At 42.9% G+C, this 23324-nt stretch overlaps 1 protein-coding gene across 1 annotated transcript in view; it reads right to left on the minus strand.

The window, feature by feature from the left end:
* The window catches only part of HERC2 (E3 ubiquitin-protein ligase HERC2), a 433977-nt gene that overhangs the window by 119866 nt on the left and 290787 nt on the right, over window positions 1–23324 (minus strand). Inside the window, exons 59-65 of the mRNA XM_080285543.1 lie at window positions 9646–9801; window positions 6458–6683; window positions 4456–4698; window positions 4093–4158; window positions 2805–2968; window positions 1456–1605; window positions 223–397 (exon numbers count right to left, since the gene is read on the minus strand). Coding sequence (XP_080141669.1) covers window positions 223–397; window positions 1456–1605; window positions 2805–2968; window positions 4093–4158; window positions 4456–4698; window positions 6458–6683; window positions 9646–9801 — 1180 coding nt within the window. The remainder of the gene's footprint in view (window positions 1–222; window positions 398–1455; window positions 1606–2804; window positions 2969–4092; window positions 4159–4455; window positions 4699–6457; window positions 6684–9645; window positions 9802–23324) is intronic.

The raw sequence follows: 23324 nt of genomic DNA on the forward strand, positions 1-23324 counted from the left end.
ATGTTAATGATCTTCCTATCTATCAACACATCAGAGAAGCTTTAGTGGGATATCCAGTAAAAACTATACCATGCTTAACTTAAACTATGCTTAAATTGTATTCATAATCAGAAAATGTTGCAGCCAGCTTGCCTCATACAGGTATACTTTTCAGAATGTACCATATGCTTTAAAAGGAAAATGACAGCAACCTGTGTGGTGAGTGAGAGATGAGCCACATACCAGAAAGAACCTTGGTGATGGCAGGTGCAGCCCTGGGACCAGCACGGCCAGCCACAGCCAGCTTAAGCAGATCCACCAGCACTCTCGCATCATCCTCAGTCAGACGTCGAGTAAATTCGTCCAGCCCTGTCGATGCTCCTTCATTTTCTCCCTCACCCTCACCTTCCTTTGATACCTGGGTTGATTAAAGAAAAGCTTTTTGGTTCTGCATTTTTTTTTTTTATTATTACAGAAAAAAAAACTCTGATGGCAAAACAAATGACAATTTTTGAGTGACACTTGCCAAGAAATAGATGAATAGAAAATAATTACTTCAAAGTGTCTAGGAAATAGGAAATGACTTCAGATAGGTGGGTTTGTAAGGAATGTGGGTGTCTGACAAGACTGATACACTGGCCAGAAAGGAGTGTACAATGATACAGTTAAGGCCAAAAGTCTGCCTACTATTCCACTGTGTCGACTTCTTACTTACTGTATCTCCATCATGTTCCTCCTTATCGTATCATATTAAAGAAATCATCTATAGGCAAAGAAACATACCTAGCCTCCCTCAGCTTTCGAATATTAGCCAGCAGAATGAAGCGAGAAGCAGAAGAGGTGAAATATTATGCCAATTTTTGTCCTGGAATGTATATGGAAAGAAAAATAAGAGGGGAATAGAGAAAAGGATGGTAGCACAAGCTGAAATGTCATGGAAGGTTAGGTAGGTAAATGAGTAGGGACAAAAATATCAAAAGTGTCTTTTGTTAAGACCACCCTTCACATGACAAGGCATCAACTAATACCATACATAAACAGACGGACACTGCGAACTATCTTTGCAAAGAAAAATAAATAAATAAATAAAAATAAAGAAATGAATAAAATAAAGGGAGATCCTCTTGAAACTCAGGATTTCTTTATCTCCTTCAATACGAGATGTCCTTTTTATTTGTTTATTCTTGATACTGTCAGATGATCTAATTACTTATGAATGAACCCCCATAGTGATGAGGTTAATGGACTCTCTTCTTATCCCTTCACTATGAGATGTCTTTTCCAAACTCCAGAAAAATCATCTAAGGACTGCAGGAATGAAATGAAAAAGACTCATCATATTCTATTCATCTACTCACCACTCAATCTGCAATGTCCTTTCTTCAGAAGTGCAGGGACCTTGGGCTAGACCACTCAGCTCAGACATTCAAGGAAAGAGTGACATGTAATTAAAATGTTATCTCGGTTATAACTCACAACATCGGCTTTGGTGGTAAGTGTAGCTGCGAGGATGCTCATGGTGGAGTGTGAGAGCCGTGAGGCTCTTGATGAGAGGGACCCAGTGGAGGGAACTGATGCCAGCTGCAGCAGAACACTCTCCTCACTGTCTGGGCTTGTGCCACAACTCTGCAAAAACATATGGACAGCAAGATCTCATCATGTCTCATTTAATTATCTTTTATTTTTTTGCTAGCAAGTCCCAAGTAAACATGAAAAAGAACTGCCTATTAACTCCTTGAATCCAGTGATGCATTTTGTTAGTTTATTCTTGCTACCTCTCAATGATTCTCTTAACTTTTAGAGAAATCATCTATATCTAAATCAATTTAACCCCTTCACATGAAAGATATCCTATTATACAGTATTCTGGTTAATGACAGACAATTTTATTCAACTTAAAAAAGATGTGGTAGTGGGTAATTAAGGTGCACTAATCAGACTGAGCCTGTGCAGATTTATATCCAAGGGGTGGTTGAGGTTTACTGCTCACGTAATGCCACTCAGGGATGAGTGAGGCTGGTCACTCTCATCTCAAATGTCAGGACCAACTTGCCTAGCCCCAGGCTCCTGCACTCCTCATGAGGCAACAAAGGAATAGATGATAATGATTAAAAGGGATGTTCTTGAGCTGATGGGGTTAATTACATGTACAAAAATAGTAGATCACATACATACTATCCAAACTACCGAAAGTAAGAAAATGAAACCACCTGATATTTTAAAATTCCAACAGTGGACCCTGACCATAATTATCACATCCCATTAAAACTTTTAAAATCACCTAAAATTTATTTGGATTTTTTTTCCAGAGCTACTTACAGCAAGTGCACTATTGCATGGATATACAAAGTAGAATATGAAAAATTATGATAATTCTTACATTACACTTTTTGGTTATGTGCCCCCTTTTCAGTAACCAAACTCAAAATATACAGTGCAGGAGCCTCTCCTGTACTGAGAGGCAAGTAAACAAACAAAGAAACAAAATGAAATCTCGGAACCCCTTACAGAATTTCAAACCATAGTGGCAAAGGTGGAATAAGTGAGGGAGAGGAAGTGTGCAATATACCAGTGTAATGCATAAGATTTATTACATAAAATTTGGGAAAATCAACCAAATACTAACCTCAGTATAATTATAACTAGGTTTGATGTCTATCATCATCATTACCATTTCATTAGCTTCCAATGACATGAGTTACACAAATAATCCAGAAAGTAAACTGAGATAACAGTACACAGGAATGAAATGGGCTACACAATTTTTCAGAAAGTTTGAATGAACATGGATTTTACCAATAAAGTAAGAATATAATGAGTCTAACCAGTGGAGCAGCCACAGCGGCTGCATCAAGCGCTGAAGCAGGTGCCTCCCCACCACCCTCTGCAATCTCACCACCATTGGGGCTAGACAGAGACGAGGAGGAGTCAGCGATGGCATCTGTCATGGACTCTGGTGTCTGTGCCTCTTTACTTCCCACCTCAAATGCTGCAGAAAAAATTTAATCGTGAATTCTGATGCAATGGTAACAGACAACTGAAGGGGAAGTACAAGCATGCCACTAGACAGGAAAGAAGATGACAAAAGGATGTGAAACTCTTTTAGGTATTTGTGAGGATGAGGAAGGAATTACAAAAGGAAGAGGTTACATGGATCAGAATTTTATCCTGGGAAAATTACACTGAGTTATTAAGAAACAAGCAGGAAGTTAGAGCACATGTAGCATTTAAGTTTCTGAAAAAAGTTTATAACAAAACAAAGTAGAACAGTGGAAACATAGCCTCCCCCTCCCCCACATTTTTTGGTAATGCTTATCTAGTTAGCAATGCAGTATTAAAAGAACTTGCAGAAGTACCTATCATCAACACAAGGTAAAATATCGTGTATATACGCTTACACAATTGTTCAAAATTAGAACATCATGCTTTGTATATATCCCAACGGCAGTGCAAGGTACGAACAAAGCCACATTAGTCCTGGAGTGAGACAAAGGTGTGTGGTGTCACCACAGCTATTCAATATAAATCAGTGGACAAGACTATGAACAGGGTAAAAACAAAAGTTAAGGAAAGTAGTGAAGCTGGCGATGAATAGTGAAGGGTGGAGCATTTCATATCTGATATGTACGGATGATACACAGCTGTTTCCTCATAAAGAACTGGAACTTTGCAGACTGGGTCAGATACCTTTGAATCTCTGTGAGCTGCGTGTTTTGAAAGCAAAATGCAGATAACAGTAAAGTGATAGCTGATGAAAGAGGTGATTCACAGTGTCATGTGCTGCTAATTAGAGGGACATTAATTAACTGCTTTGTTTAGTCTCCATATTTACCATGCCACATCTCCTTTTATCTTCACATTATAAGCCACGGAGTATATTACAATCATCCCCATATTACATATTACAATCATCCCCACAGGTTTCCCCATCTACATAATATAAATCTGCCACAGACAGTGATTTTCCAGAAACATGCTACCTACAATGATACATTATTTCCTTTCCCACAGCTCAGGAACTCCAGCAAATAAAGTGAGCAACATAATATACATGCCCAATACCAGAAGTGCCAAAAAGTACTGTACATACAGTATGATAAAAAATATCTTTACCCGGGTTATTGATGGTTTCACAATGAATGCAGTTGATGTTCATGTTTTCTCCTAAGGCAAATATTTCTGAATGGAAAGATTATTTCATATATAGTTTAAAATTTCTTATTTAAGCTGAACTATATTCACAAAGACAGTGGGCAGATACATACATGAAGTTACTGGAGAATATGTTCAAACATTCCATACTCTTCTCTAAACTATAATAGAGAAAATATTAAAATAGTTAAATACTTTCATGCATTCTGTCCAGCATTTCAAAATGTAAAATCAAATTATAATAACAGTTTTGTATTTCATCCACTATTTCAAAGTGTAAAGACAAAAAGGGTTTAAATGGTTCTACTGCTGGACTATACACACCACTGAGGTCATCCTTGGTGTGTGGGAGGGCAGCAGCTGTGGTGTCAAGAGCAGCAATGACACAGTCTCTGGCAAACATGACCTGAAGTGCATTAAGGATGTGCTGAAGGGCCACCTGCCGGGCCGCTGCTGACTCCAGGCTCAGCACCACCCGAGACAGTGATGGACTTGTTGGGCTCCCACCCACACCTGCACCAGCACCACTACCAGATGCTCCTTCACTTCCTAGGGGCTCAGTCACCCCTGTTCAAAAAGAAAGTCATATAATAATGCAAACAGAAGAACTTCTCTCAATAGTGGACCTGTTAGGTTCCCACACACACCCACATCTGCCTAACTTTCAGATGCTCTTTCACTTCCTAGGGGTTCAGTCAACCCTTGTCAGATAGTGCCATAACAGGTACTGTAAAGTAAATGAAAACAGACAAACTTCTCTTATTGGACAGTGTTGGACTTGTTGGGCTCCTGCATACACCTGCACCCCAAACCCTACCAGACACTCCTTCATTTCCTAAGAGCTTAGCCTCTATCCTTCCAGTCACGAGCATACACATGAAATTCGGGCTTCCTTGCAAATGCATTCCCACCATACCATAGCCTGAAGTGCCCGCAAATATTTTTCCCCGCCAACCACTCCCCAAATATCTTAACCTCTAGAAGGCTGTAGCATGCTCCTGAGTCAGTCACCCTCTCAACTCCTTCAGGGTCAGATGTATGTTTTTGTTATCAGACCTTGTTTGATTCACCACCCCCCATGTCCTGGCTACTTCACTTCAGCCCCTCAAAAGCTGCCCACATGCAAATTAGTGAGTCACACATATGTATTATGGAAAAAAATAAGGGCGGTGAAGAGTGAAATGTAAGCAACTATGAGAGGGTGATTTAGTTATGGCCGTTGCCAGTCATACACACATGAACACTCCCCAGCCAAGAGCCAAAAGTTACTATTCCTCGGCTCTATTCTCCACAATGCCTTGCTCAGAGACCTGGTGACACTTGCATCAGCAACAGGAAGAATTGGGGAATTTTCAGGTTTTTAACTGAAGGCCCTAGATGCCTAATATGGCAGTGTGAAGATGAGCAATTTTCGGGATTTTTCCTGGAAGTGGTGAACGCTTGTTGTGCACTATACCCAGAGGGTGTGGGCTAATCACCCCTGTTCAAAAATAAAGGCATATTAAAGGACAAGAGAATAGGATAAACTTCTATCAGATACCATGTCATACACACAAATCTGGCATATTCATCAACCCAAAATTATCCATTCAGAACTCATTCTTTCCACTGTATTTAACATGGTACCTATCATTCTTGCTGCCCTCCCCAAATGCTGAGAATCGATTAAATCCTTGTGTATAATAATGACCTAAGTTTCTTGACAAGATGTAAAAGACAAAAAGGACATGTTGGTAAAAATCAGCTCTATGGAAAACACTGCAAATTTAATGCATCATGATATGCTGAATAATGACTCTCTTTTTTATTGCATGAATGTTCAGATGTTGGATATATACAGAAAATTACAAAGGCTAATGATAATCTATGTAGTGTTGCTGGACTCCACGGGAAGGGCAACTTTAGCCTACAGTCAACCAGATTTATGTCCAGATAAGACTGAAGTCACAATAACAATAACAACAAAGTGTTTGTATATTATGATGTTATTCCCTCCAATGTTACTCCCTCCAAAGATAAAAAAAAATTAATGACTGGCAGCTAATGAAAGTGACCAGCAGAAAATGTTAACAATAAAGTTTTTCCAGGCTATCTGCTCTGTCTGCCAAAACTGCTCTCAAATCAACTGCATGGTAAAGGCTATTCCATCAAATGCCAAAATAATATAAAGGGTGCAACCTTTAACATGTGTAAATCCACAAACACTTCCTCCATCCATTTCTATCCTTCATAACTTCATTTATCTCCTCATCTTCAGTGCCCTGCCTGCTCACACATTCCTTCACCAAAACCAATTACAGCACAAGCAAATACCACATATACATACCAAGTGCATGAGCTCCCAGTGGATCTTTCGTAGTAGTAAACATGACAGGCTCAGTGGCTGCCGGGAGAGGTGGATCAGGAGCAGTCCATGCCAGGCTGTGCGAAGATCCACAAGCCACACGGGCAACCTTGATACCCTCCAGTCCACACACCAGCGCTGGACGTCGGTTCACAATGGTTGTTCCATTACCTTGCTGACCATGGTCATTGTCGCCCCATGCATACACCTGGTCAGGGCAGAACATTTAGCTCCCTGAATAGGATGGCTTCCTTTGTAGTTTATTCTTCCTAATATCAGATGGTTTTACTTAGCTCAGGAGAGACGATGCGAACCGGAAGGGTTAGATAGAGCCTTCAATGACCCCCACTGCTACTAGAGATCCTTGCAAAGCTAAATACTATAAAATCAGCTGGAAGAAGCAATAATAAACCAATGATAAGACTTTCCTGGACTGAAAGGGGACAGCATGGAAGTGTTATGGTGAATAAGGCAATGCATGATAATGTCTTGTGTCAGTAACATATCACCACTGCATCCATCAAGGTAAATATTAGAACATGTGCGATGGTTAGGTCTGTTACTACACTCAGGGTTCTGGGAGCTTGAATGGTGAATGAATGACTATCTAGCCCATTTCACTGGATATGTTGTTAATATTTCTCCTCTACTGTGATTTCTTTATTCATGTTTTCTGGATTCTACCTCAATCCATCCTTCAGGGGAGGGGGGGGGAAATAATAATGACAACAACAACAATGATGATGGTGACAATAGTAAGTGCGGTAAGTGTAAGAGCCTAATTGTGTGCTACCATGATCCAGAACATTTAAGGGCAGGTGACCAACCTATATCACAGTTGGCATTACATTACTGTAGTCTTTAGCCATCTACTAGAACTCTTACCAGAAATGCAGAGTAATTGCCCCTCATCAATAGGTACATCAGAACACAAGCCCTTCAAGTATATAGTTACCTAAGAGCAATGATATGTAGGGATGACTCATGAACAACTGCCTGTGGAACACATACTACAGAAGAAAGAAATATGAGTAACTTTTTTGGCAAAGTTACCTAAGAGATGCCAACATAAGTAGATGTCAGTGCTGGCAGTCTTATGTGGTTATAGATCAATATGAAGCATGAACATAAGAGCATTATGGTGGTCTGATCAAGTGAACCGTATGGAGTACAACAATGGTATTCATTTATCACCATCCCATAATAATATAAACAGATCCTACCAATGCAGTGTTCATGCCATGGCTTTATGTCCATTCTCTCATTATTCAGGCCTTTAACCCGCCGTGTCCCGTCGAAGTGAATTAACGTCCACACGTTTTGTCACTGCCAATCCCGTTGACGTTCATAAACGCGAATCAATTGCAAGGTCCCTAATTTGCACAATTTTCAATTTTCGCTAGTGACTTTTGGTACGTATACACAGGACACCTTCCTCTACAAGATGCCAGGCAGGGACAATGCCTTACCCAGCATGACCTCCCCCCCCTGCAAGCCACTGTCTCAGCAATTCACCTGTTACCATTGACCTGGCCAGTAAAGCCATGTCATGCCACAGTACGAAATTCAGGGCCAGAGTGATTCCCCAATCGATGAGAATGTGGAGGACAAACTTTAAATAGCATCAGAGGAAGAAACAGTCAGAAATGATGATCAGGTAATGTCACCAAAAAAGGTCAGGTATGATGATGTGTTTCATGAGTGAAACAATGCTTATATTGCCTATATTACTGTGTGAAAACCAATATTCTCTCGTACTACATATAAATTCGTACCAAATAAATAAATACAGGTAAATACCGTTTATGAGTGGTGTGGAATGGTTACACTCTCCATAGAACTCGTTTTCTTTGGAGCCAGCCTGATAGAAAACACAGTAAGGTGAGGAGGTACTGCTACCTGTACTGAGTATTTTAAACCCCAGGTGAGCGATTTCTCTATGATTTTTCGATGTTTCTCGCCAAAAGCGGAGGTTTGAGCCAAAAAATTTTTTTTCCAAAAATGGTCAGGATTGGGAGGAGTCAGTGGTGGAAAAGTGGTCGGGATGGGGCGGGCTAATACCAGAGAATAAATGATGAAATAAGCATTGTATACTTAGCAACAGTATAACTGACCTGGGGGTAAAAGTAAACAATAAACAACTATGGGGACAGTCCTGACAAATATAAGTGGAAAGGTGATACAGAATGGACCAAATGATTGCATATGAATCAGGACAAAGGTTTTTTATGGAAATCTGTAAACCATGGTTCCATGTGAAGACAGACATTATGGTGTTGGCAATACAGGTGGACATATGGTTTGCTCATCTGACTTACACATGGTACACTTCTCCATTCATCCACTTAACTCCCTTTCATCTTCATCTCGTGCAATGCTATCACACCTTACCTTCCAGCCTTAAAGTAATCATTCATTATCACCCCTGCCTCTTTTTTCCCACCTGCAGGTGAGGTGAGGTAGGGTCCAGAATGCAAGATAAAGAAAAAATATGACTGTGGATGAAACAATCAACAGCATGCCTAATGCAATGAGCCACACATCCATTCCCTTACCATTCAAGCTCATTGTATCCTGGATCCATCTCAGGTACATCTTCCACATGATGCTTCACAATTACCAGAGTTATTCTGATGATTGTCAAGCTAATAAAAAATGGGAAGCCCAACCCTTTCTTAGAGACTATCAAAATATATATCATTCCTAGTCCTTCTTTCATTCTTCCAACTGCACACAGCCCCCCAAATGCCTACTTAAGTTACTGGGCTCTGTGCTGGCAATGTACACACATCCAAGGTTTCCAGAATCAATATTAGGGTTGTTATTCTGAGAGAAAGGGGATTTACATCAGCCATCCCCTTTTAGTCATCATAAAGTGCTGAGATGATGTGAGTAGTATTCTTTCCCCTCTAATCCCAGAAATAACTGTAGGGTCGAGATGATTCCTCTGTATAAAAACTTCCAAGTCTTTGCATCTCAGACCACACTTTGAATTTACATATTTGAAGCTCAAGTCTGCATAAGAGAGAATGGCTATGTTGCTAGATATCAAGACTGAACAGGTACATTAGATTATCACACTCCTGGTAGTATCTCAGATTGGTGGCAGCCATCCACCTAATCGCTCCCATTTGTAATTCTTACACGGACTGATCATGGAAGTTAGTTACCTGTCCAGCATCTGTGACAGCCAGGCAATGTAGCGCTCCAACAGCAACATGCACCACCTTCTTGCCCCGCAGTCCCTCCACCAAGGTTGGCCTCCGCACGTGCTGATCCGTTCCGTGGCCAAGTCGAAAATAGTCACCCTTACCCCATGTCCATACCTGGGCCAAAACACCATCATTTATTACTTAATTCATTATAAAATTAACTATATAGCTACAATCATTATCATCATTCATCATCCTTACTCAATTTTCTATTTCCACTTGTTGGGAATCTCTAAAGAAAGGCTTTTTGTAGTAACAGTAGTAGTTGTTCCCTAGGCAGTCTGGCCGAACAGCCCCGAGTCCCTAAGGAAGGCCATAGCTGAGACCGGGCTTTCCCACAGAGCTCTGAAGGAGTGTATGTTGTGTTGTTGGTGTAGGTGATTGTGTGCAATGCAGTCTTCCATAATGGTATGGGGTGCTGTGTTACATTCTGGACAAGCATCAGTGACGGAGTCATCCAGCCTCTTCTGGTAACTTGAGAGGGCTGGATGATGCCCACATCTCAGCCTGGTCAGGTGGACCCTGTCTTCACAAGGGAGATAGGATTCAGAAGCGTGGATATCAGGAGGCCATGCATGCAGCTGTGTGTTGTCCTTAAGTGACTCAATGGAACGGCAACTGATTTGAGTATGGATATGCTTCTGGAGGCTGGTCTGAGGCGGGCGAGGGGGAAGAGATGACAGTATTTGTGTATGATATCGTGTGCTGGGTGTTCTGATGTTCCTTGGTGTGTGTAGATGTGCTGCCATGTAATGTAGTGGACGTTGTGGGTTTGTGGAGGCTGCAGCAAGAATTTGGGTGCCTCTCATGTCTAGGTGATCCTTGACTTTGAGGACTTTGGTTTCTTGATGTAGGTGGTCTGTGGGTGTAATAGCTGTGCAGCCTGTGATTATTTTTAGGGTCTTGTTCTGAATGGTCTGTAGAATGTTGTAGTGTGTTTTAGAGAGGTTAGGAGACCAAGCAGGGTTTGCTTAATTCATCACTGAACGTATGTAATGTTTGTATACTGTGGTGGTGGTTTCTTTGTTGTGCCCATATGTTGTATGGGCAAGTGACCTCACGGAACTGAGTCTTGGTGTTATTTTATTTTTGATGTTTGTGATGTGCTGTTTAAATGACACTGATGTACTGTATGTTACACCAAGGATTTTGGGTGTGTGTGTATATGTGGTAGAGGAGTGTTGTTTATGGTGAGGTGTGGAATGTGACTGTATTCTGCTGTCCAGTTTGTGAGGAGGGTCACTGTAGATATGGCTGGGGCTATTTGGAGCCTGTTTGTGGTGAACCACTCGTGTAGTGTGTTGAGGTAAGGTTGGAGGATTTGTGCAGCTGTGTTTGCATTTTGGTGTGTACATGTAAGTGTTATATCATCTGCATAGGAAGCTATGTGTATCTGTGGTGTATGGGGTGTGAGTATGTTGTGCATGTATAAGTTAAAGATTGTAGAGGACTGTCACGAGTCGGCTAGTGACATTGGCTTTTGTGGGAAACCGCGAACTTAAGTGGAATCCCAGTTTATCGTTCAGTTAACTGCTCATTCGGATGGAAGCTTTGTCAAATCAATTTTTCATTGTCATACGTGATCGTCTTTGTGTGAGACATTAGCGCTTCCGCTGAGCGATTTGCTTTGGGCGCGTTTCGCTCACTCGACCGTTAAAAAATGCGGCCTAGTGCTCCTCTTTTCTTTCCCACGACTTAGTCAAGTGTTTGCTGTGACGGAGAGAGGTCCTGTGCTCCAGATGTGTGAGAGGTCAGCTAGTACCCAAACTCCACTTTACAGTTCTCCAAGCTCCCACCCTTCTTGGGGTGATACACCGCATTCATTGACCAGTATTTCTTTTCGTTTTCTTAGTTTAAGAGCTTAGTTAAGGTGTTTTTTCCTAGGCGTAAGAATTTAGCTCTTGTGTGAGTGAGTGAGTGCAATCTCATTAATTTGATCTGAAATGTAACGTTAAATTTATTTTGTAATAAATAAATTTAACAGTTCTTTTTCTTGAGCTTAATGTAATGTACACTTGTGTTTCATTTTTCCGCAATTAAGCTTATTTCTCTTATAGCTCCTAGCTTGCATAAACGTTTGCCATTCATAACTGGTACTTAGGCCAGTCTTGTGTATTAAGCTTAAAATCCATTGTGCCTCCTAGGAGTTAAGCATCAGCAAGAACCTGATACTATTATTAGTATTAGGTATTTATTGTCAGGGGTGAAGTAACTTTCTCCAGAGGCTAACAGTAACAGCAATTGAGTAATTAGTCTCTGCTGTGTACTGTTGAGGAAGTTTATAAATTCTCGTTCTTAGAGAATCGTGCGAAACAAGTCAGCGTCAAGTAATCGTTGCTTGATTTAGTAAGACAATCATTGTCCCTGCTCTGCAATATTATTGAACATTATTATCATTTAAGTAATATTAGCATTTATTTTAAAAAACCCTGTGATATTTTAAAAACCCCGTGACAATTGCCGACCTCATTCCAGGATATTAACTCCTAGTTCTAAAGCTATTCACGAGATAATACTCACTCGTTCATATTTAGGTATTTATCGTTAAAGTTTATTGGCACAAGTTTACTGGTGTTTACCGTTGATTTAGCTAGTGAATTTTGCTTTATTAATCAACAGAGTACTTAACTCTAGTTTATTCTTGGTAACACCAGACGATTTTATTCGCTCCTGGGTAGCCGCCGTACCCATTGTGTTAATTATTGAGTCTTCTCAGTTATTTGCATTTTTGCTTTATTCTTTTCCAGTTAACTAGGTAAGACTGGTCACCACTAGCTTGTGTCTGTATTCTTTACTTGTGTCATTAGCATTCGTTTGCGAAGCAGTCAGTACTCAGTTTCGTTTGCTTAATAAATTGGCGCCATGGCTACCACTGTATTTTTACAGGAAGCCAAAGAAATGGGTCTTTCAGACCCAACCGAAATTAAAGAGTATATACTCTCACGGCATAATCAGGAGCAGCAGTGCGAGAATGATGCCCGTGAAGAGCGTAAGATTCAGCGCGAATACGAGCGAGAACAGCGTGAGGAACGCGAAAAGGAGCGCGAATACGAGCGAGAACAGCGCGAACACGAGCAAAAACAGCGCGAACTCGACTTAGAACACGAGCGAGAACAGCGTGAGGAACGAGAGAGAGAACGAGAGCATGAACGTGCCGAGCGAGAAGAATGTGAAAAACACGAATATGAAATGCTGAAGCTCAAGCGAGATTCCTTGGCTTCAGATACATCTGGTGCAGTTGGTCAAAGCTCCACGAGCGTTCTCCCTGCACATGTCCTGGCGACCCCACGCATCAAGCTTCCTTCATACAAGGAAGGCGAGCGAATCGAGCCGTACATAGCTCGTTTTGAGGACATGGCAGACATGTATCAACTGGATGAGGCAGCTAAGCAGCTCCAATTTCTTAGTTTATTTGAGGGCCCTGCCCTTGATATTCTCCACAGAATTCGTGGAGACAATCTCACGTATGAGATGATGAAAGCTGCACTCATTAAGGCGTATGGTCTCACAGTAGATGACGCCAAAGTTCAGTTCATGCGAGCTCGTCTCCAAGACAAGGAGACAGCTGTTCAGTTCCTCGACCGTCTCACAGCTTACTTAAATGAGTGGATGGAGAAAGATGAAACTCCTTCCACGCGTGAGGGGATAATTGACCTTATGCTGCGTACACAGCTAGAGAGGTCGTGGCCTGCTGAGCTCAGAGCACAGCTTAAGATCTGCCAGGTGAAAGATGCCAGCCAAATGGCAGAAAAGGCTGACGCATTCATTACTGCATATGGGTATCAAACTCGTAAGCAAAACACCTGGAACAGCAGAAAAGATGCTGCCAGGTCTGGGAAGCCGTCTCAGACTGAACCCCAGCAACAAGGCCATTCTCAGAATAATGGCCAAGGTCCAAAACCGCAGTGGAAGGACCAGGGGCAAAACACTCAGAAACCTGAGTGGAAGAGGTACAACAAGTACCCTAACCAGCAGCAGTATCAGCCACGCAACCGACCGGCGGGACAAACTTTTTCACCACCAGCTCAAAAGAGGCAGGAAGCGAACGCAGCCTTCATTCCTCAGCAGCAGCACGGTGGTCACGTCCCTACCAGTATGGGTACTTCCCCACAGTTCACTAGTCCCACAGTGACAGTGAACCCCCCTCCACAGATGGCCAATGTTCCATCTTCCCAATATAATTCTCAAGGCACAATGTTTGCCGCATCAATTCAGCAGCCTCATGAGTGGCTAGCTGCTTCCTCCACAGGCCCTTCCACAGGTGACAGTACCTTCCTTGTTCAGCCAGGGTTTGTGGGAGGCATGCCTGTGAAGGTCTGAGAGATAATGGTTCCTCAGGTTGCTCTGTCAAGCAGAGTCTAGTTCGGCCTGAGCAGTATACAGGTCGACAGATCCATGCAAACCTTATTGATGGATCAGTGAGATTGTTCCCTGAGGCATGTATCCAGGTGGCATCTCCATTTTATACTGGTACGACACTTGCAGTTGTCATGCCAGAACCTTTATTTGACTTAATTGTAGGCAACATTCACGGAGTCAAGGATAGTTGCTCCGATGATGACGCTACTCAGACTTCGGCTGCTGTGGTAACACGAGCCATGGCTGAGGCTCCAGACTGTGTCACCCCAGTGATCACTGAATTGCCGCAAGATCTGACGTGCAGTCAACTTGTTGTACAAGAACAACATTCTGACCCGACACTTGCTGCCGTGCGGAACAAACAAAAGGGTCGAGTGATTAAGTATTCACGGGGTGGTCGAGCCAGGTTCCTTCGCAAACAAGGACGGCTCTACCGTGAGTCACGAACACCCGAGGGCGAGGTTCGACTGCAGTTTGTCGTTCCCGCCAAGTACCGCCTAGCAGTGTTACAATGGGGTCATTGTTCAGCCTCAGGAGGTCACATGGGCAAAAAGAAGACCCAGGGCCGTATCCGAGCTGACTTTTTCTGGCCAGGGATGGGACGAGACATAGATAGTTTTGTCCATTCCTGCAGTGTGTGTCAAAGTAACACCACTAATCAGGGACATGCCCTTCCTGTGCTGTTCGTAACCACACCTGTAATCTCTGAGTCAGTTGAGAGACAGGATAGTGGTGAAGTGAGTGTAGGCCTGACGTCTCACTTGTTGGCCCCACAGGACATAGTATGTCCAGGGCCTGTACATACATATTATGTACCGTAGGTAAAGGGGGAAGTTCGAGAGAGAACTCCGCAGAGGCGACTTGAGGCTATGGAAGACCCGAGTTTGCACAAGGATTCTCAGCTCCCCGATACTAATATAAGCACCGTAGGTTAAGGGGGAAGTTCGAGAGAGAACTCCGCAGAGGCGACTCGAGGCTATGGAAGACCCGAGTTTGCACAAGGATTCTCAGCTCCCCGATATTAATATAAGTACTGTAGGTAAAGGGGGAAGTGAGAACTCCGCAGAGGCGACTCGAGGCTATGGAAGACCCGAGTTTGCAAAAGGATTCTCAGCTCCCCGATATTAATATAAGTACTGTAGGTTAAGGCACAGGTTGAGGACCCGTGTGCAGTTCGTGGCTATGGAAGACCCAAGTTTGCACAAGGATTCTCAACTTGCCGACATGAATCATGTGCTATAAAATAAGGGCGACCTCGAATGTACATCGTAGCACTGACTGCTAGGCAGAGAGAGTAATTGTAACATAATAAAATTTTTGTCTCATTGACACTTTTGATGCTCCACCTTAATTGGTTTTGCAGGTACAGCAATGGGTGTAGCAGTTTTGCTGTGTGGGCCAACTGATCGTCTGCCGCACACTGCCGCCTCTTCTCCTCTGCCTTCGTCGTCGCCATATTATTATTTACTGTGTCATTTTACACGTAGGTACAGTTACACTACAACTGTCACACCTACACCATGTATTACATACATCACGCTACACAACAATTAGTTGTCAGTGTAAATGTAGCGACTTTTTGCTCAGTTTGACCTGAGTACAGGATTTTCACCGTCATCACGGAGTTTTTCCCTCAAGCTTGCTTCTATTAACGTAAATACGAGTTTTTTTCACTCACTGGCGACTGCAACTTTCTCCTGTAGCAGGATAGCACACACACCACAGTGTGAATCTTGTGTGACTGAGCTAGGATTTATATCTATGCATATTGAAATCTTTTTTCTGAAGGAAAAAAGATTTGATTTTCATGGGGCGTAATGTCACGAGTCGGCTAGTGACATTAGCTTTTGTGGGAAACCGCGAACTTAAGTGGAATCCCAGTTTATCGTTCAGTTAACCGCTCATTCGGACGGAAGCTTTGTCAAATCAATTTTTCATTGTCATACGTGATCGTCTTTGTGTGAGACATTAGCGCTTCCGCTGAGCGATTTGCTTTGGGCGCGTTTCGCTCACTTGACCGTTAAAAAATGCGGCCTAGTGCTCCTCTTTTCTTTCCCACGACTTAGTCAAGTGTTTGCTGTGACGGAGAGAGGTCCTGTGCTCCAGATGTGTGAGAGGTCAGCTAGTACCCAAACTCCACTTTACAGTTCTCCAAGCTCCCACCCTTCTTGGGGTGATACACCGCATTCATTGACCAGTATTTCTTTTCGTTTTCTTAGTTTAAGAGCTTAGTTAAGGTGTTTTTTCCTAGGCGTAAGAATTTAGCTCTTGTGTGAATGAGTGAGTGCGATCTCATTAATTTGATTTGAAATGTAACGTTAAATTTATTTTGTAATCAAATATTTAACTTCTTTTTCTTGAGCTTAATGTAATGTAAACTTGTGTTTCATTTTTCCGCAATTAAGCTTATTTCTCTTATAGCTCCTAGCATGCATAAACGTTTGCCATTCATAACTGGTACTTAGGCCAGTCTTGTGTATTAAGCTTAAAATCCATTGTGCCTCCTAGGAGTTAAGCATCAGCAAGAACCTGATACTATTATTAGTATTAGGTATTTATTGTCAGGGGTGAAGTAACTTTCTCCAGAGGCTAACAGTAACAGCAATTGAGTAATTAGTCTCTGCTGTGTACTGTTGAGGAAGTTTATAAATTCTCGTTCTTAGAGAATCGTGCAAAGCAAGTCAGCGTCAAGTAATCGTTGCTTGATTTAGTAAGACAATCATTGTCCCTGCTCTGCAATATTATTGAACATTATTATCATTTAAATAATATTAGCATTTATTTTAAAAAACCCCGTGATATATTAAAAACCCCGTGACAGGGACAAAACAGATCCTTGGGGGACACTATTTGTGAAGTTTCTGATGTTCGAAGACTGACCGGCAAATGTTACATGTGCATATCTACCTGCTATGTAGTCTGCCAACCATCTTTTTGTGTTATTGTGCATGTTTATGTTGAATATTTTATTTGTGAGTTTGTTGGAGAGTAATAAGGAGGATGAATGGTGAACTTGTTGAACGAAAGGCAATGATAGACTACGTGTGTGTGGATGAGCAAATGAGAAGACAAGTGTTGGATGCAAGAGTGTGGAGAGGGTGGGGGAATGGAGTCTCAGGCCATCACTTATTGATGGCCGAGGTAAAGCTGCAAAGAAAATTATTGAAGAGACGAAGGGGAAGACAGGAGGATACAGCTCCTGTGAGAAGAGTGGAGAAGTTGCAAGATAGTGAGAAAATGGTAGAGTATAAGAGCATAGTGGAAGAAAGACTGGGAAGGTATGAGTTAGAGCAGATGGAAGGGGTGGAAGACGTATGTAAGATATTCACGGAAGAGACAGGAGCAGCGTGTGAAGTGGTTTGTGGAGCGAGGAGGAGATGCAAGGGTGTGCAAGGGACAGCATGGTGGAATAATGAGGTGAAATGAGCTGTGGAACAAAAGAAGCAGGCATATAGTGAATGGCTAGCGAGTAGAGGTAGGGGAGAAGATGAGAGAGAGAAGAGAGAGGTATATGTGTGCAGGAGAAGGGAGGTGAAGAGACTGGTGAAGGAGAGTAAGAAGAAAGTGGATGAAGAATTTGGGAGGAATCTGAGTGTGAAATGGAGGGAAAGTAAGAAATTGTTTTGGAAGGAGGTAAAGAAAGTAAGGCAGTGTGAAAGGGGAAATAGTAGGAGAGTGAAAGATAGGAATAATAGACTGTTGGTGGAGAACAGAGAGAAATTGAAGAGATGGAAGGAGCACTTTGAAGATTTGTTGAATGTAGAGAGTGAGAGCAATGCAAGTATAAGTGGTTGGGGAATGGATGGGAGAAGAAGAGATGAGAAGAGAGAGGAAGAGATCAGTAGGGTGGAAGTAGTGGAAGCAATGAAGAAGATCAAGATGGGAAAGGCCCAAGGAATTGATGGTGTGTGTGGTGAAATGCCGAGGTATGGGGGTGAGATTGTTGTGGAGTGGATATGGAAGTTGTGTAGATTGGCTTGGGAAGAGGGAAGGGTTCCAGAGGACTGGAAATCAGGTATAATTGTTCCTTTATACAAAGGAAATGGGGAGAGAGAAGTATGTGGTAACCATAGGGGTATTTGTCTTCTTACTGTGACTGGAAAAATATATGGTAGAATACTCACTGACAGGGTTAGGCATATGACAGAGGAGCTAGTTGGAGAAGAACAAGGGGGATTTAGGAAGGGAAAAGGGTGTGTAGATCAGATATTTGTTCTAAGATGTTTAGTGGAGAAGTATCTAGAGAAGGAAAAAAAGTGTATACTGCCTTCATGGACTTGGAGAAAGCTTATGACAGAATAGATAGGCAAGGCATGTGGAAGGTATTAAGAATATATGGAGTGGAGGAGAAACTGTTGAGTGCTGTGAACAGTATGTAAGAAGGAGCAAGGGCTACGGTGCGAGTGGATGGTGAGCTGAGTGAGTTCTTTGATCTCAATGTGGGAGTGAAACAGGGTTGTGTGATGTCTCCATGGCTGTTTAATATATACATGGATGAGGTTGTAAAGGAGGTGCAAGGTAGGGCAGTGGATGTTGGGGTGGCTCTAATGAATGAGGGTGAGATTTGGAAGATTCTGGTGTTACTGTTTGCTGATGATACAGTATTGTTGTGTGAAGGTGAATGGGAGTTGCAAGGTCTGGTGAATGAATATGGGACAGTGTGTAGGAGGAGGAATCTGAAGGCTAATGTAAACAAAAGTAAAGTTTTGGTGTTTGAGAGGAATGAAGTCACAGAATGTACAGTGAGGTTGGATGGTGAGGATATGGAGAATGTGAGTGCATTCAAGCACTTGGGTAGTGCAATGAGTAAGGATGGAACTTTGGGGGATGAAGTGCATGAAAGGGTACAGCAGGGAAGGAAGGTTGTTGGTTCACTGAAAGCAGTGATGAGAAATAGGGAGGTGAGTATGGAAGTTCAGAACTCACTGCATGATAGTACTGTATTGTGATCCCTACCCTGACGTATGGAAGCGAGGCGTGGACCTTGCAAGACGGGGACAAGTCAAGAGTGAGAGCAGTGGAAATGAGTTACTTGAAAGGAGCATGTGGAATTACATGGAGGGACAGGTTGACGAATGAAGAAGTGAAGGAACATTGTGGGGTAGATGTGGATGTGGTTGAGAAGATAAGGAGAAATACACTGAGGTGGTTTGGACATGTGGAGAGAATGGAGAATGAAAGACTAAGAGGGTGTATGTAGGTGAGGTGGAGGGAGGGAGAGGGAGAGGCAGACCGAGGATGAGGTGGAGGGATGGAGTTGAGAGGTATATGAGGGAGGGGGGAGTGAGTTGTGGGGACGGTAGTCAAATGGTGGGTGACAGAGCGACTTGGAGGAGTTTTGTTTGTGGCCACCCTTTGTGGGATTAGGGCATTGGGCTACAGACAGATAGATAGATAGATCGATGCGGGGGATGGCATGAAAAGCTTTGCTAATGTCTAGAGTGTTTAGTAAGTGTTCTTTGTGGTGGCCTAGTTGAATTCATGCCATCAAAAACTCTCTGTGTACTGTAAGGTCTGTAAGAAGAGTGTTTGTGGAGTGTACTGGCCTAAAGCCATGTTGTGATTGGGCTAGGAGGGTGTGAGGTGTAGCTAGTTGTAGTGCCAGTTGTTCAGTGATTTTAGAAGGGGTGCAGAGGAGAGTGATGGGGCGGTGTGAGGAAGGTAACATGGGGTCTTGGTTGGGTTTAGGGATTGTGATGATAATGCCAGAATTAGGATGCAAGTGAGATGGAGGAATAGAAGAAGGGAAAGACGAGAGGAAGGAGTAGTTGCAAAGACGAGAGGAAGGAGTAGTTGCAAGGAGAGTGGAAAGGTTACAAGAGGATGAGAAAAAGGCAGAGTATAAGAGAGAAGTGGAGGAACGATTGGACAAATATGAATTGGAGCAGATGGGAGACGTGGAAGGTGTGTGTAAGATATTTACAGAAGAAATATGTGCAGCATGTGATGTGGTGTGTGGAAGGAAGAGAAGGCGGAGGGGGGTACAAGGAACAGCGTGGTGGACTGAAGAGGTGAAACAGGCTGTGGCACAAAAGAAGAAAGCATACAATGAATGGGTGAGAAATAAGGGCGTGGAAGAAGTTGAGAGGCAGAAGAGAGAGTTATATGTGGAAAGGAAGAGAGAGGTGAAAAGATTAGTAAGAGAGAGTAAGAAGAGAGTGGATGAGGAATTTGGAAGGAATTTGAGTGTAAAGTGGAGGGACTGTACGAAAATGTTCTGGACAGAAGTGAAAAGAGTAAGACAGGGTGGAAGTGAAGTTAGCAGGGGAGTGAAAGATAAAAATGGTAGATTACTAGTGGAGAAGGGAGAAAAACTGAGCAGATGGAGAGAACACTTTAAGGAATTGTTGAACGTAGAGGATGGAAGTAATGCGAGTATAAGTGGCTGGGGAATGGCTGGGAGAAGGAGGGAGGTGAGAAGACAGGAAGAAATCAGTAGGATAGAAGTTGTGGAAGCAATGAAGAAAGTTAAATCGGGGAAAGCCCCTGGAATTGATGGAGTGTGTGGTGAAATGCTGAAGCATGGGGGAGAGATAGTAGTAGAATGGATGTGGAAGATGTGCAGATTGGCCTGGGAGGAAGGTAGAGTCCTGGAGGATTGGAAGTCAGGTATAATTATTCCCTTGTACAAAGGAAAAGGGGAAAAAGAAGTGTGTGGTAATCATAGGGGCATTTGTCTTCTTAGTATAATAGGAAAAGTGTATGGTAGGATACTTATAGGCAGAGTTAGAGAAAGAACAGAGAAATTAGTTGGAGAAGAACAGGGAGGCTTTAGGAAGGGAAGAGGTTGTGTAGATCAGATATTCATTCTTAGATCTTTAGTGGAAAAGTTTCTAGAGAAGGGAAATAAGTTGTATGCGGCTTTCATGGATTTGGAGAAAGAATATGACAGGGTGGATAGACAAGGATTGTGGAAAGTGTTAAGAATATATGGAGTAGATGGGAAGTTGTTGAATGCTGTGAAGAGTATGTACGATGGTGCGAAGGCTGCAGTGCGTGTGGATGGTGAACTAAGTGAATTTTTCTCTTTGAAAGTTGGTTTGAAACAAGGATGTGTCATGTCTCCATGGTTGTTCAATCTGTACATGGATGGGGTAATAAAAGAGGTACAAGGTAGGGTAGTGGATGTTGGAGTGGCCCTGGTGAGAGAGGATAGTGTTTGGAAACTCCCTGTACTGTTGTTTGCAGATGATACTGTGTTGTGAGTGAAGACGAAGGGGAGCTGCAAGGCTTGGTGGATGAGTTTGAGAGAGTGTGTAAGAAACGGAACCTAAAGGTGAATGTAGGGAAGAGTAAAGTGATGGTCTTTGAGAGAGGTGAAGTTAGTGAATGTACAGCGAGGTTAGATGGTGAGGAATTGGAAAATGTGAGTACATTTAAGTATTTGGGTAGTGTGATGAGTAAGGATGGAGGTTTGGAGGGTGAAGTGCTTGAAAGGGTACAACAGGGAAGAAAGGTTGCTGGTTCCTTGAAAGCAGTGATAAGAAACAGGGAAGTGAGCATGGAAGTGAAAAAGTTACTACATGACAGTATTGTGATACCAACTCTAACGTACGGAAGTGAAGCTTGGACATTGTTGGAAGGACACAAGTCAAGAGTGAGAGCAGTGGAAATGAGTTATTTAAGAGGAGCCTGTGGAGTCACGTGGAGAGACAGGCTGACGAATGAGGATATAAAGGAGCGTTGTGGTGTGGATGTGGATGGGATAGGAAGCATTATGAGGAACACACTGAGGTGGTTTGGCCATGTGGAGAGGATGGAGGGCGAAAGACTGACGAAGAGAGTGTATGTGAGTGAGGTGGAGGGGGGAAGAGGGAGGGGGAGGTCGAGGATGAGATGGAGGGATGGGGTGGAGAGGTATATGAGAGAGGGGGGTGTGAGTTGGGAGCAGGGCAGTGAAATGGCGGGGGACAGGGCGACTTGGAGGCAATTTGTTTGTGGCCACCCCAAACGGGATTGAGGCGTCTGGCAATAGATAGATAGATAGATGATAATGCCATGCTTCCAGATGTTGGATATTATGCTGTGTAAGTAGCTGTTGAATGTGGAGAGTGAGAGCAGTGCGAGTATAAGTGGTTGGGGAATGGCTGGGAGAAGAAGAGATGAGAGAGGAAGAGATCAGTAGGGCGGAAGTAGTGGAAGCGATGAAGAATATTAAGTTGGGAAAGGCCCCAGGAATTGATGGAGTGTGTGGTGAAATGCTTAGGTATGGGGGTGAGATTGTTGTGGAGTGGATATGGAAAATGTGTAGATTGGCTTGGGAAGAGGGAAGGGTTCCAGAGGACTGGAAATAGGTATAAATGTTCCTTTATACCAAGGAAAAGGAGAGAGAGAAGTATGTGGTAACCATAGGGGTATTTGCCTACTTAGTGTGACTGGTAAAATATATGGTAGAATACTCATTGATAGGGTTAGGCATATGATAGAGGAGCTAGTTGGAGAAGAACAAGGGGGATTTAGGAAGGGAAAAGGGTGTGCAGATCAGATATTTGTTCTAAGATGTTTAGTGGAGAAGTATCTAGAGAAGGGAAGGAAAGTGTATGCTGCCTTCATGGACTTGGAGAAAGCTTATGACAGAATAGATAGGCAAGGCATGTGGAAGGTATTAAGAATATATGGAGTGGAGGGGAAATTGTTGAGTGGTGTGAAGAGAATGTACGAGGGAGCTAGGGTTACGGTGCGAGTGGATGGTGAGCTGAGTGAGTTCTTTTATCTCAATGCGGGACTGAAACAGGGTTGTGTGATGCCTCCATGGCTGTTTAATATATACATGGATGGGGTTGTAAAGGAGGTGCAGGGTAGAGCAGTGGATGTGGGGGTGGTTCTAATGAATGAGGGTGAGATTTGGAAGCTTCCGGTGTTGCTGTTTGCTGATGATATAGTACTGTTGAGTGAAGGTGAATGGGAGTTGCAAGGTTTGGTGAATGAATTTGGGACAGTGTGTAGGAGGAGGAATCTGAAAGTTAATGTAAACAAAAGTAAAGTTATGGTGTTTGAGAGGAATGAAGTCACAGAGTGTGCAGTGAGGTTGGATGGTGAGGATATGGAGAATGTGAGTGCATTCAAGTACTTGGGTAGTGTGATGAGTAAGGATGGAACTTTGGGAGATGAAGTGCGTGAAAGGGTACAGCAGGGAAGGAAGGTTGTTGGTACACTGAAAGCAGTGATGAGAAATAAGGAGGTGAGAATGGAAGTTAAGAAGTCACTGCATGATAGTATTGTGATCCCTACCCTGACGTATGGAAGCGAGGCATGGACCTTGCAAGAGGGGAAGAAGT

This window comes from Coenobita brevimanus, chromosome 107 (assembly GCF_032717465.1).
Source record: "Coenobita brevimanus isolate Jiangsu-jjx chromosome 107, ASM3271746v2, whole genome shotgun sequence".
NCBI lineage: Eukaryota > Metazoa > Arthropoda > Malacostraca > Decapoda > Coenobitidae > Coenobita > Coenobita brevimanus.